At 39.9% G+C, this 16,723-nt stretch overlaps 1 protein-coding gene across 8 annotated transcripts in view; it reads right to left on the bottom strand.

Annotated features, from left to right (window-relative positions):
* naaladl2 (N-acetylated alpha-linked acidic dipeptidase like 2) overlaps positions 1-16,723 on the bottom strand; it is a 321,301-nt gene that overhangs the window by 151,237 nt on the left and 153,341 nt on the right. For all 8 annotated transcript variants that reach the window (XR_013795866.1, XM_079597224.1, XM_079597227.1 and 5 more), the window contains one exon: positions 8,446-8,584. Coding sequence is in view for 7 of the 8 variants with exons in the window: in XM_079597224.1 (XP_079453350.1) it covers positions 8,446-8,584 (139 nt within the window). In the remaining variant the exon portion in view is untranslated. The remainder of the gene's footprint in view (positions 1-8,445; positions 8,585-16,723) is intronic.

Genomic DNA, 16,723 nt, shown 5'->3' with positions numbered 1-16,723 from the left:
AGGACAAACTAAGCATCCCTCCCACCCTCTGCAGATGAGATAAGACAGTCCTAGCCGGCCCAGGCAGGGGGCAGCCCCGACCTTCTGAAAGAGATGGCAGAAAGCTTATGGCCTGCAGTGCTGCTGACCACCCATCCTCCATGAAATACACATCTAAACCTCCAAAATGTCATTCACAAATTCTCAAATGCTGTGAGTGACAGTCCTTTATTTCAGTAGAAACCTTAAAAAAACATCCCCATGATACGTTGAATTACCCCATGTTCACCGCTTTCACACCCCGAGGAAGAGAAATGTATAATAAAAAAGACTACTCATTTAAAAATGCATTACATTGGCGATGACGGCAGGACGTGCCCGTTCAACAAGAGACTGACATATTAATCACGCCAAATGGACAGAAGTGCCGCTATTGAGAAAATGTAGACGGCAGAGTAATTTCCTCAACTTAAGGCCCTTGTGCACTTTGGAAACAGCGCTATCATGCTCACACAAAGAGCTGAAGAAGTAGAAGCAACATTTCCATAATGTTATTGACCAAGTGCCACATTTCTGTCTGGAGTGCGATGCACCCTCTGTTTTATTTGCATGTCTATTAGCTGGAATACCAATCAAATGATAGCGATGGTAGGAAAGGCAATTTTCAGCCTGAGTGCATTCCAAATGCTCATTGGTTTTAGGGGTAGAAAGGAAAGAGAACACATGAGGATCAACTCCGAGATGCGGGAAAAGGCGTCACTGCAGTAAAGCATTCCTTTAATGAACGGTGCCTTAAAAAGCGCCTCGAGCCGAAGTAATCAAGCTACTCATCAAGTAAACGAACCACCGCTTGAAGTATAATTACTATACAAAAAAGTTCTTTAAATGTAATCATACGTTGCAGCGCTTTATTCTTATTCTGTTGTGATGCTCTGCGTCTTTCTGCACGGATGCAAAAAAAAAAGTACCTAATAGGACTGTACTAATGGATGCAAATGATATAAAGGGGAATGAGTTAAGTTAAAGACTGAGCAACTGTAACATGAAGTCAGAAGCTGTAACTTTAGTGAATAAAAATTTAAATATGCCAAAAAATATATCTATATCTTCATGGCATAAAATCATCTCTGACACTTACAAAGGCACAAGCGTACCTTTTACAAACACACGAAGCGTTTGTGCTTGTTCAGGTTTGCAAACTAAACCACAGGTGAAAGCATTCAAAATGAACATGCTTTTAACCTAGAGCTATTAAGTACAGTATAGATATAATCAAGTGTAAGTGGAGTGCTTAAATATGTCTTGGTATGAAATATTTAGGCTGTTGGTCAAAAGTTTGGGTCTAATTTTTTTTAAACTGAAAATTCTTTATATTTGAAAGCCGATAACCATTATATTGGTGATAAATCTACTGTAAATCCAAATTTTTACATAATTTCTGAGAGCCTTATTACAAAAACAAAAGTCTCACCATTAAAATCCATGTCCCAAGCACATAATTATAATGTTCTCATTATAATTTTATATAGCCTATATGACAGATATGCGTCGCACGTTGCACATAACTGTATTTACGTAACTGTATGCGTAACTGTAAGTGATTAAAATCATATGTCAAGCTATTTAAAACTATCATGGCGAACAGTGTGGATCTGAAGTGTCTCAGCTGAAGGAAATAATCCATTATTTATCGGATTTGATATATCGGCCAAATTTGGTCTTTACCACGGCTGCATTTATTTGATCAAAAATATTGTAAAACAGTTTTGTGAAACATTCAATTTTACAATATTTCTATTGTAATGTATTTCAAAATTGTATTTATGCCTATGATGGCAAAGCAGCCATTACTCCAGTATTCAGTGTCACGCAATCCTTCAGCAATAATTCTAATATGCTGATTTAGTGCTCAATTAAAACAAATAAATAATAATAAAAAAATCTCAGTCCCCAAACTTTTGAACGATAATGAAATGAACTATAGAATGCATAGTTCTGACTCCAAATTCTAATACACAGCCCGCTTCACTCCACTCAGACTGTCAGTCTGTGCATTAGTGGTTCGGATTTTTAAATAAATATTTTCTGCAGGTTACCAGTCGGTCTTTATGAGTGAGTCATTGAATCATTCACTCAAAACAATTGATTCAAAAGCACTGATTCATTCAGGAACAAAACGCCACAACTGTGTGTTGCCCGGAAGGGCTGCTGTTGCTTCGTTTGGAACAAATTGAATTGCTGAAGCACAACATTACTGGTAATATGAATGAACAGACAATACATTACTAAACAAGCTAAAGACTAAGTGAAAACAAACAAACAAAAAAACACTGAAATCTATAGCATCTGCATTTAGCTGAGTTCTGCTGTCTCTCAAAGTAACCTTGTCAGTTTCTCTTCAAACAAATCATCTTCTATCCTTGTAGGACAGTGTTCATTGTTTACATCTATTGATTTTTTTTTTTTTTTACACTGTAGGTTCGACTCCTGCATGAATAGAAGCAGAGGGCAGAGGGAAATGACAACATGTAAAAATAAATAAAGAGAAAGAAAGAGGGCGTAAAACAGAGATACCCACAGGAGAAGCTAGACCGAGGGGAGAGTTGGGACACATTGTGATGGTTTTGAGTGACATTGCACAGAGGACGTTTCTCTTCCTGACAGCAGTACCAAGCATTTGTTCATTAAAGACTCCTACATGGGTCCCATAGCAGTGGCGTATTTAAATAAATATGCAAATGACTACATTTCCATTCAAAGGCTTCTTTTCACTTCAACACGGTTTCTAAAAAACACAGGGGACACAATTTGTTCCATGTGAATAAAAGCACCTGTCAGCAACTTGAAATTAACATGTACAATTATTTTTTGAAGTTTCCCACATATTTCATATCTCTTCCTCAGATATGTGCCTGGCTTTAAAGGTTAACAAAATTATGTGATAAAAAAAAAAAATGCAGCGAGCCAGCAGAGCAGAGACTAATTAAGAAAGCAATGCTTTATACGTCAGCGCTCCCTTTATGTCCTTCAGCACCTTTTAGACTCCTTTCCCAACCAGGAGGACGGGATAATTTATCCAAAATAAACAAAATAAATAAGAAAGAGTCATGGCTCGATAAAACTGCACGGCACTTGTTCTCCAGAGGCCACAATTTAGGTACACAAAGCCTTTCTGATTCAATCAATGCGGTGGGCCTCCTCTTTTGCTATTAGAGACAAATGTTTCCTTAAAGGCATCATGTTATTTGGTTTGTTTCATTCACAAATCATAAGCAAACAAGATACTGGAATGAATCTTGACATCTAAAGACAGGTGCACACAGTTTTGTTTATGTTGTCACTAAGGCTGTCACTTCAATTTATTGAGCAAGGTGTTAAGCCTATAGGCTATAGCATGGAGGATCACATGGGAGGGTTCTTGGCATGAGTAAAAACCTGGAACTTGTCTCAGAACGCAAAATAATGGCAAAAGAGAAGAAGAAAAAAGACGGGAAGTAAAGTATGTTTAAGTAAAGCTCATTTGACAGCAGTTGTGGCATAATAATATGCTTAGTAATTGTGTTACTGTATGTGCTTTTGTTATAATTATTATTTTTAAATTCTATTTAGCTTCAGTTGTAGTGATTGTAGTACTTCAGCTTCAACAGTCAGTTGCCGAGGCAACATTTTGTTACATTTATGGTCTCGTTTTTCACTTTTTCGTGTGTTTAAGGACTCTTATGTTGAAGTGTTGTCTCTTTTCGTATTGTTCTGTGTTCAGTTCAGTTTTCCTTTGTTTCCTCAGCTGGCTTGTTTGTTGTTACCCTTGTTGTTCCCATAGCGATTAATTACCCTCACCTGTCCCTCGTTAGCCTGTTGTTGTCTTGTGCATTTTTACACCAGTGTTTTCTGTGTTCATTGTCAGGTCTTGTCCTAATATGGATGTGTTGGTGTGCTCAGTTCTGCTTCTCTGGGAGGCAATCCAGAAAGTAAGGAGTAAGTATTACCATCCTGAACTCTTAAATCATTACCCGACCAGAATCACCTCTTACCCGAACCAGACGTGCATAATTTATTTATTTTTGTAAAGAAAAACCTGACCCGAGAAAGACCTGATAATGTTAGACCTGAGTCCAACCCGACAGCATTTATTTTCGAACCCGACTGGACCCAAATGTAAACGGCATTGACGTGTCAGGGAAAATCCCTTTGTCTTGCTGAATGATTTGGCCGCTGCTCCATCGCTTTCATTTATTTATTATTGCCTGCCAGAGGAATAGGATACAAGTTATTTCTGAGTTTGGCTTTCAATTGTGACCAGTGGATTGGAAAAATAAACGTGATAGCCCGATAAAAATGTAATGGATAACCTAATAAATCATGGATTCGCTAGTGTTGTCTGCAATTCTATTTACCTCATCTCCAGTAAAGGGCTTCTTCACACACAAACAAAAGATAAGCCCTGCAAGAACATGTAGCATGATGAAGAGAGTGGCTTTTCCTGATGGATCTCAAAGCTATAGGATGGATTTCTGTGTGCGATTTCTGTGACACTCGAAGTGTTGGACCCGAACCTGCTCGGGTCTCAGGTTTTCGGATCCAAATGTGGACCCGTGAAGACCTCTACCCTGAACTCTCAGAAGATGAATCCAAACCTTGCTTATACTCGAGGTTTGGAGTAAGTTCAGTCAACCCAGAGTAAATGGTGATTTGTCTCTGTTTCTCAACACTTATAACATAATTTTGTGTGTATGTGTCCATTCAAGTAAACGAGAAAGAGGAATCAAGCACTATTCGAGGGCTGTCGAACTGTCCCCTAAAATGTTGGCACTCATAACCGCTTCCCTCCACATTTTCCATTGCGCATCGTTTATTTTTACCATGCATGAGCACCTGTGCACCAGTTATGTGCACCCCTGTTCATAATATATCATTTTGTGCGAAATCTGTCACACCCACTGGAGCAACATCAATAGGGCACGCATGGAAGCACACATCTTGCATTTATTTATTCATTTTTTATAAACAGGACTCTATTTGGATCGGACGAATTCAGAGAGCGATTTTCCGAATCCAAAATGTTGAGTTGGGATATAGAGTGAAAGAAAAGGAACACCCGTCTCAAGCTCCGCTTAACTCTTTAACTTAAACCGCAATCCACATGACCAAAATCCACCACACTGCCTCGGCAAACACGGGATATCGAATCACAGGACACAGATGTCTGAACCTCATCCCTCGAGATGAGAGCCAGACGGGAGAGGAGCTTATTAATGATACGCTCACATTAACACAGCCAGCCCTCTCAAGAACTGACTGAGCCTGCTCTGCTCCCAAATAAACAACACAGAGACGCTGTGAATCATCCTCATAATAAAGCGGGGCCACAGCATCACACGCGCTCTATTCTGATTATACAGATTAACTCCTGTCACTAATGTCATTCACACATAAGTTCACAATTTTGTTGTTTTACACAGACACGCACTCAACAAACATACGGCTTCTAAATTAGTCTATTTACGGTCTCTGTGAAGCGCTACGCCACGACATCCACATGTTCGGCCAATCATAGATTGTATTGGGTATTGGATATTTCCGTATTGCGTAAGTGTGAAGCTCTGATTGAGGGATTACGTGTCTTGATATCAGGCAACCCCAGTTATGTTCCTCTGCGGGTCAGATTAAAACTTGTTCTAGCCTATAACTTAAATTCTATTAATTAATTTCAGCACATTTTCACTCCGTTTTAAATGCTGTTCTGTATTCAAAACTGCTGCGCACGTGCTGCAGAATCAATACAGAAGCAGTTGTCTCGATACTCGTTTTGACAAGTAGTGTTTGATGATATAATGTCGTATCAATGTATCGATCACAGCCCTAGTGTGTATGACACGTGCTTCAGACACCGGCTCATGTGAAGTGTTCCCATAGTGTCAAACCATGACGCAGCGTTGAGTTCCACTAGAAGGACTGCACAGAAAAGGTTATTAAGTGATTTTTTTCACAATAATGTTAACATGTTAACACATATATTGTTCATCATCTTGTGGCTATACATTTCAAAGAGTGAGTAATTTAACGTTTAAGGATTGGCACCCATTCACTTTTATTGTATGCATCTCACTGTAATCCAGATTTTTGCTAGCCTGGGAAAACCCAGACCACTTCAGGCAAATTTAGATTTGCTCTGCAAGTGGGTCTGGCAAAGAGCCTATTGAAACCCATTTCCAATCCGTCGAAATCGCGGCACCAATCAGAAACGTTGGGGCGGGCTTTACACGATGACGACAGAGCAGAGACGGTGACGCAGATTTTGTACATTACAGAGATGGATGCCGCCGTGGAACATCACAACATCACTCGTTCGAATCAGCTATCGCGTCTGTTTCAAGCGATTTAAAATTGTCATTATCGTTAACACAAACAGAGAATTGCTGAGAGTCTCAGATGTTTCTCCGTCGCTCTGCATGCGTCATGTCATTCATCGCTCTGATTGGTTTTAGATCTATCCGACGTCCGTTGGTGACGCCCCTGTGGAAATGAATTGTCTATGGAGCTTTGCCAGACCCTAACTCAGTTACAACTGAGAGTGGTCTGGGTTTTCCCAGGCTAGATTTTTGCCTTTTTTTTTAAATAATTTTTTTTTCAATTAAGTTGTCTATCACTTAAAGTGTCTGGCTTAAGGCTTTGCTAATTTTTGCAGATGTAGCCGATTCTTTCCACAGTAAATATTTATCTCAATGGAACTACAATAATGTTATCTAGCAGGGGACTAAGTAAGAATATGTTATCAAAGGCCTTGGCTTTAATTTAACTACTTCTGTCTCAGTAGATAGTGTACCAGTACAACAAAGAGATTTCAAATTAAAATGCAAACAACACAGCTTTTACTGTACAGTAAACAATTGATAATTAGGCCTAAACAAAACAAAAATGAGCTCTTACAAACCACAATTTTACCATACTTTTCATCAGCTAGGTCTGATCGATATATGTTTACCAGTAGGGGGTTTGAATAATCATTATTCATAATTAATTCATATTGGAAAAACCAAGAAAGCAATATTTCAGAATTTTTTTATCAACATCTATCGAACCTCTCTATGATGAAATCTTTGTTTTTGATTGAATGCAACGAAGTCAAGAATTCGCATCAACAGCCACTGATCATGGTCTGCAGCATATATAAATATGCACACAAACAGACACACAAAAGTCCAAAAGTACTAAGCAAAATGTAAACTTACGTTATGGATCATAAAGACAGCATAAATATAACATGAGTCTGACCTCTGCTGTTCTGTGTATTGGTTCACCAGAGCACAGTGCATATATTCTCTCATTGCCAAACAAAACAATTGCAAGGACAATAGTCCAGCTGAATAATTTACATCACAGTGTTCAGCAACTTCACCAGGTTCTCGTTTCCTGCAGAGTGCTCCGACAAAGGGCTTTGCTGAAGAGAGAACAGGGGCGAAACATCTGCTAAGACATCTGTTTGCAGGCCCCATTGTGCCCTGACTCCGTGGCCTGCTGTAAGCCCACGCTATCACTCCAGTAATGACACGTCCCAGTGATCCTGCGCTGCAGAGAGCCAGGGTCAGCCAGGGCTGCACTGAGGTCTTCTGTCATGAGCAGCACTCTTAAATACAGTAGTTTCATTTTCAGCACCACTGACAGCAACACATTCACATTTTACTTTCAGCTCCATGGACCGCCCACACTATACGTTTTAGACTTGATTGATGCTTGTCATCAGTGAATGCTTAAATACAGAAAAACATTAAACTTCTTTAAACTGTAGGACATTTGCACCACAGCTACATGAACATAGTTGGCCGTCAGCACCATGGACAGCACACACTGTTGCTTGCACAAAGGTACATTGTCATCAGTGGGTCATTTTAGTTTTTAGATGAATAGACTAAGTCATTCTAAATTTCATAAACTAGTTATGTACATTTTTTCAGCATAAAAAAAAAAGAAAAAAAAAAGTCTGAAATGAAACATTTTTAATTAGCGTCGAGCTAGTCTAAGTGTACGGCACCAAAGACAGAAACAGTAATTATCTTTCCCTCACTCGCTGTTTCCTGATGCGATTTTTTTCTTGTTGTAAAAATGATCAGCCTGATTAAAAGTATTTGCCTTGCAAGTAAAGCTGGACTACATGAAAAGAAAAGATGCGATTTCTTTTATTATTATTAATATCGAAGAAAGACTCTACCGTGAAAAGGAAAAGGGAAACTATTTTATTGATTCATGAGTTTCTCCATAACCACTCTGGAAATGAGTTAATGCCTGCACTGTCAAGCAAAACGATACAATAATAAAATCTTGTCTAACTTAGCTGCCCTATGTCATGCATTCATTGCACTCCCTGACTTTCTGGATGATCTAAATACAGGTTTTTGATGAGAGTATAAAGTGTTAATACCATCTTAATAAGGTTACAGTTTCACAAGAGACACTGTTGCAGACACTTACCATCTCTGGAGTTTTCTTGCGAAAACGGGTTCCCACCTGGGTTCAGGGTTACACCAAAGGTCTTATTCCCAAACGGGGCATCACAGGGATCCACATAGAGAAGAGAGCCACCAAACCCCATCTCTGCCAGTAGAGAGAGCTGTGGAGAGATGAGAAAACTCTAAATACAAGGCTGTTCAAAAGTGTGGGGGCTTTTGAAAGTCTTTTATGTTCAACCAAGGCATTTATTTAAACAAAAACAAAGTAAAATAGAGTTCCCCCCCAAATTATTACGATTCCATATGTTCCATAGTGTTTTCTATTTCATATAGACATTTCAATTTTAATATATTCTTAAATGTAACTTTTTCCTGTGATGGCCAGTGGTGGAGGAAGTACTCAAGTTTAGTACTTAAGTAAAAGTACAATTACCCTGCAAAATATATACTTAAGTAAAAGTAGAATTACTACATCAACATCTTACTTAAGTAAAAGTCATAAGTACATACTTTTAAATTTACTTTAAAGTATTTTTTTAAGTAAAAGTACAATCAGTTGTCTCGATGTCTGGGCTGTTCAATTGTAATAATCACAAACAATTTCTATTGTGTACTGGAAAGGGTTGTTGTGCAAGCTATCTGCAATACTGACACACTGTAAAAATCTGGTTATTTACTTATTACTCATTAAATATTAATTAAGCTAAGCCAATTATGACATACAATTTATTTTATTTTTACTATACTATTAAGAGCAGTAAAAAAAAAACCTCAAAAGCACACAGGTGAGTGTTATTCTGAACACTTTAATCAAATTTGTATGACCAGTTTATTCTGCTCAACAACAGTTGCTTTAGTCCTGTACCTTGGCCTGCATGGGGAAAATGTAGCTAAAACTGCATTTGAGGCTTATACTCCATTGATTACAGAAAATCCAAAAGCATTAGGCTAATAATGTATAATAGGGGTGTAACGGTATGCAAAAATCCCGGTTCGGTACGTACCTCGGTTTTAAAGTCACAGTTCGGTTCATTTTCGGTACAGTAAGGGAAAGAAATGCAAAACATTAAACTGCTGGTTGTTTACTATAAACTTTTTTAACAATTTGTTTACATTTTTTTAAACGCACTTTTTAATTAAATATAATAAATAAAAAAGAATAATAAATAAAATACTGCTGCAAAGTTCTCCACTAAATAAAATACTCTCAAACCAATATTGGCCATGACACTAGCTAGCGAGAGAAGAGAGAGAAAAAAATGCCCGACAGGCATAAAGATATTTATGTCCGAGCCCGACCCGAAACCGACAGTTAAAATCCCATTTTTGTTCCTCATACTAATGACACGCGTACGTTTGTTTGTGTGGAAAGCCTGCATTTATTAAGCAACTGAAAGGCATTTGGAAATGTCAACAGATGATCGCATCAGCGCGCACGGAGCAACAAGCGGCGCGCATGCACAGGCGCGCATGCACGCGTTTCGTTGTCACAGCAACATAAACAAATTTCCGCACACAGGAAGACAGATGTTATGGTCATATTTTGCATGTATTTTAATCACAAAAACGAACGTTTGCATCAAGTGAAAGCATCAGGCACATATTGGCTACCAACATAATAAGCTGTTTTAAGTGTAAAATGTTCAATGCCTTATCGCGCTGATGTGACCGAGCCCGAGCCGAAGCTGATATCTAAATATTTGTCCGAACCCGGCCCGTACAGTTGTACAGTGCGCGCTCAAGTGCAACGCGGAGACTTCCGACACTTAATGTTCGTGTGGAAACTCGGAATATGTTCCGCACACAACTAGCCTAATTCACGTGAAAGATTGCATTCATGTGCACCGCACCGAAAGTCCTATACCGAAACGGTCCGGTACGAATACATGTACCGTTACACCCCTAATGTATTCACATTAGAATGAGACAAAAATAAGCACCAAACTAAATTTGACAAGGGTGAGGTGAGTGCTTCTCTTAAAACATGCAAGCAATGTGTTGTGTTGTTTCAAAACGCGCGCTGAGCGCGTGAGTTCTTTGACCAATCAGATCTCCGATCTGTTTCAACGTGCATTGGCCAGCAACGCCAAAACGTCAGTCGACCAAAAACATTTTATGCAAGAGATTCGGAAGGATGTAACGGTACGCATTTTAATAATGTAGTGGAGTACAAAGTACAGATAATTGCTGAAAAATCTACTTGAGTAAAAGTAAAAGTATGCATTATTTTTTTTACTTAAGTAAAGTATAGATACGTAAAAATTTACTTAAGTACAGTAACGAAGTACAAATACTTCGTTACATTCCACCACTGGTGATGGCAAAGCTGAATTTTCTATTTTATAGAAGCATTTTCACTAGTGGTTGTAGACATTTGGACCCCACAGGATATGAATATAACATTTGGTACTGTGCTTCTCTCAGAAATAGTGTGCAATCCAAATAGTAAGTGGGAGTCAGTGAGTCAAGGTCTCTTGAGTTTACTAGTTCTCTCTGGCCCCTGGTGTGGGTGGACAATATCATAATAGCAAGAGTAATTAATGATCTCTCTGTGCCATCTCAGTCTGTGTGAGTATCTGAGTGTGTTTGGCGTAACAGCTGGGAGCACTGGGCAGCTCTTCTCACCACAGCTTCCAACAGCTCTGCTAAATTAGCCAAACCATAGTATCTATCACACCAACTCAACTAGTCAGGAATGGAGCAATGTATCTTTATGAGAACCACAATATATAACAATATATAACTCTCTCTCTCTCTCTCTCTCTCTCTCACACACACACACACACACACACACACACACACACACACACACACACACACACACACACACACACACACACACACACACACACACACACACACACACACACACACACACACACACACACACACACACACACACACACACACACACACACACACACACACACACACACACACACACACACACACACACACACACACACACACACACACACACACACACACACACACACACACACACACACACACACACACACACACCAAGAAGACAACAGTGTCCATAATGAGCATGATGAAATATGAGGCATGTGATGTAGGAAAGCAAGCTAAGAAACACTTATCTGATATATTACCTATAAATAATATTTTATTGAGGTATTTTAATTCAATACATTTTGGTAAATTATGAAGGATGGAAATATTTATATATTGTGTATTTAGAAAATACTAGTTTTTTTTTTAAATAAATGAAGAATGTTTTAAAACTGTCACTTCTATTACAGAATGCCATTATACAATAAACATAATATAAGATGTGTTGGAAATTGAAGTGGATATGTTCATGATGTTTCAGAAAAATGACTTTCCTGTTAGTAGACAAGTGAAATAAACAAGGGAGAGTGAAAAGTGTGTTTATTTTCTAAGAGTCCACAGGGCCAAAAGTGCACATAGTTGAAGAAACACCCACATAAAAATCAATGACCTCAATGTAGAGCAAATAATTCCCAACTTGACTAAATTTGAACTGCATACTTACATCTTCAGGGGTAAAGAATGAGGATGTTGCTGTCTTACATGGCAGTAGACATTTATATCATCTGAGTCACCGTTCAAAGGTCCCTGTTTGCCTTGAACATCTAGTCGACAATCTCACTAATGGCGGCGTATACCATATGCGCAGCGGCACATCATTTATGCTGATCGCGCCAGCCGTGTCAGCGGTTAGACTGTGTGTCAAACAGACGGGCGCATTTGGTGCGAAGGCAGATGCACCACTGGGTGTTGTGCAAATGAAACTCCCTAGCACCTGACATCCATATGAAAAAGCCAGCCAGAACCCAGTCCCCGTGCACGATAAAGATAATCAGGCTTGTAACAGGCTTGGAAATCTTTTTCTTTTCAATGCGGGTGTTGTTCAAAGATAGCAATCAACACCTTGTGTGTATTTCGGTTGCTTGGGAGTGTCAGCTTATGTTGCTGCCATGGATCATGCTTCTTGCTAAATGCCAACAAGAGCCAACAACTTGTCCTTCACAGGAATACAGAGGAGCACAACTAAATACACAGCACTTGACATTTACTTACAGTCTCGAATACACACAGCGTCTCAAAGAGGATGAGAGGAAATTAGCCAATAATCTTCCTGCCACTTATTTTTTTTAATTACTTTTTTGTAGGGTTGCCATTATTAAATTCACTGAAATTAAATCCGTTCATGTTAATTTGTTCCATTATTGCTTTTCCCAAACCTGCAATTACAACTGACCACTAATCACTTCAACCCAAACAAATTCTTAAAGATACTAAAATTTTATACAGCAAATTAGTATTTTTATAGATGTTAAGGAACTACATTTAAAGGCCTAAAAAAAAAAAAGTATACACTTTGAGGGTCAAAAATATATATTAACAAGCAATATGTACATATTTACATATATTTATGAGGTTTATGAACCGAAACAATCATACTGTGGAAGAAATTGAACATAATTATCTGTAATCAACAGCCTCTGCAAACTGTCCTGAGCGCATTTGTCACAGGTCGAGGTGGGCCAAGCCAGACTGCACCCACCCCTAGACCAGGATCACCCTGAGGAGCGTATCAAAGGAGGAGGCAGGAGACAGGAATAAAAAGAATGACAGGCTTTATTAAATATAAAAACAATTTGAAAATCCTAATCTAAAATTCCTCTTCCTTCCTCTTCCCAGGAATCCAAGGCAAGTGGGGGTCAGGCTCACTTCCTACTGGCGCTGGTGCCAACTCACAGTGGTAGGTACTGCACGGGTGGGAATCGCAGGTAAGTAAATGAGTCAGGCTTACTTCCTTCTGGCGCTGGTGCCAACTCACAGTGGTAGGTACTGAACAGGTGGGTATCACAGGTGAGTGGGGGGTCAGGCTTACTTCCTTCTGGCGCTGGTGCCAACTCACTGAACAGGTGAGTATCACAGGTGAGTATCGCAGGCGAGTAGGTGGATCAGGGCTCACAGGAGTTGTAAGGGCGGGCACTTCGCACCATACAGGTGGGTTTCAGGGCTACAGCAGACTCAAGTCGCAAGCGGAGCGGGGCTTTGGCTGGCCCAGACAGAATCAAACTTCAAATAGAGGTGAATAGCTCTCACATGGGTGGCAGGAGACAGAGTCAATAGCTGAACAGGGCTTTCACTGGAGCAGACAGCACACAAACTTCAAGCAGAGGTAAACAGTTCTCACGTGTGTTGTAGGGGACAAAGTCACAAGCTGAGTGACGTTCGCTGGAACAGACGGAACCAGCACTTCAAATAGAGGTGAACAGCTCTCACATTGGTGGTAGGAGACAGAGTCATAAGCTGAGCAGGGCTTTCACTGGAACAGACAGCACACAAACTTCAAGCAGAGGTAAACAGTTCTCACGTGGGTTGCAGGGGACAAAGTCACAAGCTGAGCGACGTTCACTGGAACAGACGGAATCAACACTTCAAATAGAGGTGAACAGCTCTCACATGGGTGGCAGGAGACAAAGTCATAAGCTGAGCAGGGCTCTCACTGGGACAGACAGCATAAACTTCAAGCAGAGGTAAACAGTTCTCACGTGTGTTGCAGGGGACAGAGTCACAAGCTGAGCGACGTTCACTGGAACAGACGGAATCAACACTTCAAATAGAGGTGAACAGCTCTCACATGGGTGGCAGGAGACAAAGTCATAAGCTGAGCAGGGCTCTCACTGGGACAGACAGCATAAACTTCAAGCAGAGGTAAACAGTTCTCACGTGGGTTGCAGGGGACAGAGTCACAAGCTGAGCCGGGCTGACACTGGGACAGACAGCATACAAACTTCAAGCAGAGGTAAACAGTTCTCACGTGTAGTGTGCACACGGGGGCTTTTCCTTCTGACATCCAACAGGTGACTGCAATCGATCTTGCTAGACTCTTATGATGGACGGTAGACCAGCATAACACATGGGGAGTGCCCGGCGATAAAAGGTAAATCTTCCACACACACACGACAGTCCAATTCCAAACGTGCAACGTGATGGGAAACGTCAATTTCAGCACTACAAATCCACTCTTCAAGTGTAAAGTAAGGCCAACACTCACCCAGAGGTCTCGATCTGAAGAGCCGATGATAGTCAGAGTTGGGACAGATGCGGTGAATAATTTCCTCACCACTACAAGCGGCTTCACTTCGCTGGTTTCAATGGCCGAGGGGGAGGCTAGAGATCGACAAGGAATCAGTCTATTTCACTCAGTGCGATGTATACCACGTGATCCAAGCACTTCAAACCAGTATCCAATTTAGTGTAGAAAACATGCGTTTATGAGATTCAATTTGTCAATCACTCATCTCACTCTTTCCCAGTCCAGACGACGAATTCCACTCTTCAAAACTGCCCTCGGATCCCACAAGCAACACTCCGCTTCTTTCACGATGGTCCTTCAGCTGCAACACTCCACAAACATTCCCCAACAGGAGAGAACCACACCAGATCGCCGGGGGAAGACAAAGAAACAACCACACAACGCGGAGGGAGAACACACAGGAAGAATCGACAACCTTGCTATGGCCTCTGTACTTCCTTTTTATAGGGTTGCCCCGCCTCCATAATCCTCTCACAGATCGCCACATCAGACCCTCCGCACCAGATGTCAATCGGCCAATCAGTGCCGTTATGGAAACATACCGCGCAACCCGGAAGTGGGCCGGTGTTACAGTAACACCGTTCCGGGCGGAACATAATTCCAGCGGGAACTCAGTTCCGCTTTGCTTTCGTCACCTCGTGACACATTCACGACAATCTGAAAGCGTGATCTTCATGTCGCATAATGACGTATGTGTGGGAGCTCAAACGTTGAGAATCTGTGAAAAGTCAATGTTCCCGATTGAGATCACGCATATGTCAGCCCGATCTCATCCCAAGGCGTCATATACTGACGCTTTTGACATCGTCTACATCCAACGCACATGGCACCCTTTAGCGTCAATATGAGACGCAGATAGATATGGGCCAGAAGGCGCCTCCTAGCGGTCTAACCCTAACCCTAAACCCAACCATAACCGAACAAAGCTCTGTGCGTGTCATATTGACGCTAAAGGGTGCCATGTGAGTTGGATGTAGACGAAATGTCAAAAGTTTCAGTATATGACGCCCTAGGATGAGAATGCGTTGCATATGTAGGTTTCTACATCAAGGATAAGCACAAGAATGATTCTGATAAACAATACAATGCGTCCTCCCTCTCTGTTGTAAATAGGGTTGCCACCTTCAGTGTGGCAAAATAAGGGACACCCATTCACCCCTCCCCCCACAGAGCTTTTCGACCATTTTTTTAATATAATTTTACAAATGTAAAGTTTGCCAATGTTTATGTGTGTTTTGCGTTGTTTCTGATTTTGAGGATGAATTTTGTCAATTTTCTAAACAGACCTTGATGTAATTTGATTCTAATCATAATGTAACATTATTGAAAAACAGATTTTTGTCTGTACAAAAAATGCTCAACTTTGACAAAAAGTCATTTTTATTGTTATAATTGTGATTTCATAATATGTAGGTATGAATCCAACTAAAAACTAGTGAAAATATGTATTTTAGTCAAATAGCAAATTGTGTAGCTCTGCAGCCATTAAAACTGCATTTTCCAAAAGATGGGCAAAAATCTTACACGACTAAACCATGTAAAATTATCCATATCCATGAACGTTAGAAATGTGGTATTTTATAAAGTGAATTTTACTTTAAAAAAAAAAAACTATTTTTGTATAAAAAATATTTATTTATATAGCCTAAATTAAAAAAATATATAATAAATCCTCCTAAAACTATAAATCCTAAAAAGAAAAACTATTATGTTGTTTCAAAATTACATTTTGTTGAAACAACACAAGTGTGACTTCCCCCCCCCCCCCCACACTAAAATAAAAACAGATATTATTCAAATTGATTTACATTTTTTTTGTAGATCTAGAAAGTCTCACGCCATTTGGACAAAGATTTATTTATTTCAGCAAACGTCTTTGCTAAGTTCTATACTCTTTGCCCCGAACAGCGCACAAGGGGTTAAAAAACGTGCAGGTTTACAGCGCATGTTCACGAGACTCAGTCGCTATAGAAACAAAGACGCTAAAATGCAATCACGCAATGAGCTTCTCTACTACGAAATTGATTTCTTTATATTTGCTATTAGTATTATCCATACTGCAAAATCCTTATGTTTTTATTCAACTATATGTGGGCCTAATGTAAAATACGGGACAAATCGCGTCCCTTATTGATTTGATACGGGACGCATCATCTTACTTATACAGGATGATTCCGTATTTTAAGGGACGGGTGGCAAC

The sequence above is a fragment of the Phoxinus phoxinus genome, assembly GCF_949152265.1.
Source record: "Phoxinus phoxinus genome assembly, chromosome: 22".
In the NCBI taxonomy this organism is placed as follows: Eukaryota; Metazoa; Chordata; class Actinopteri; order Cypriniformes; family Leuciscidae; genus Phoxinus; species Phoxinus phoxinus.
Note: the sequence above shows the minus strand (reverse complement) of the source record. Positions and strands in the feature narration are given on the sequence as shown.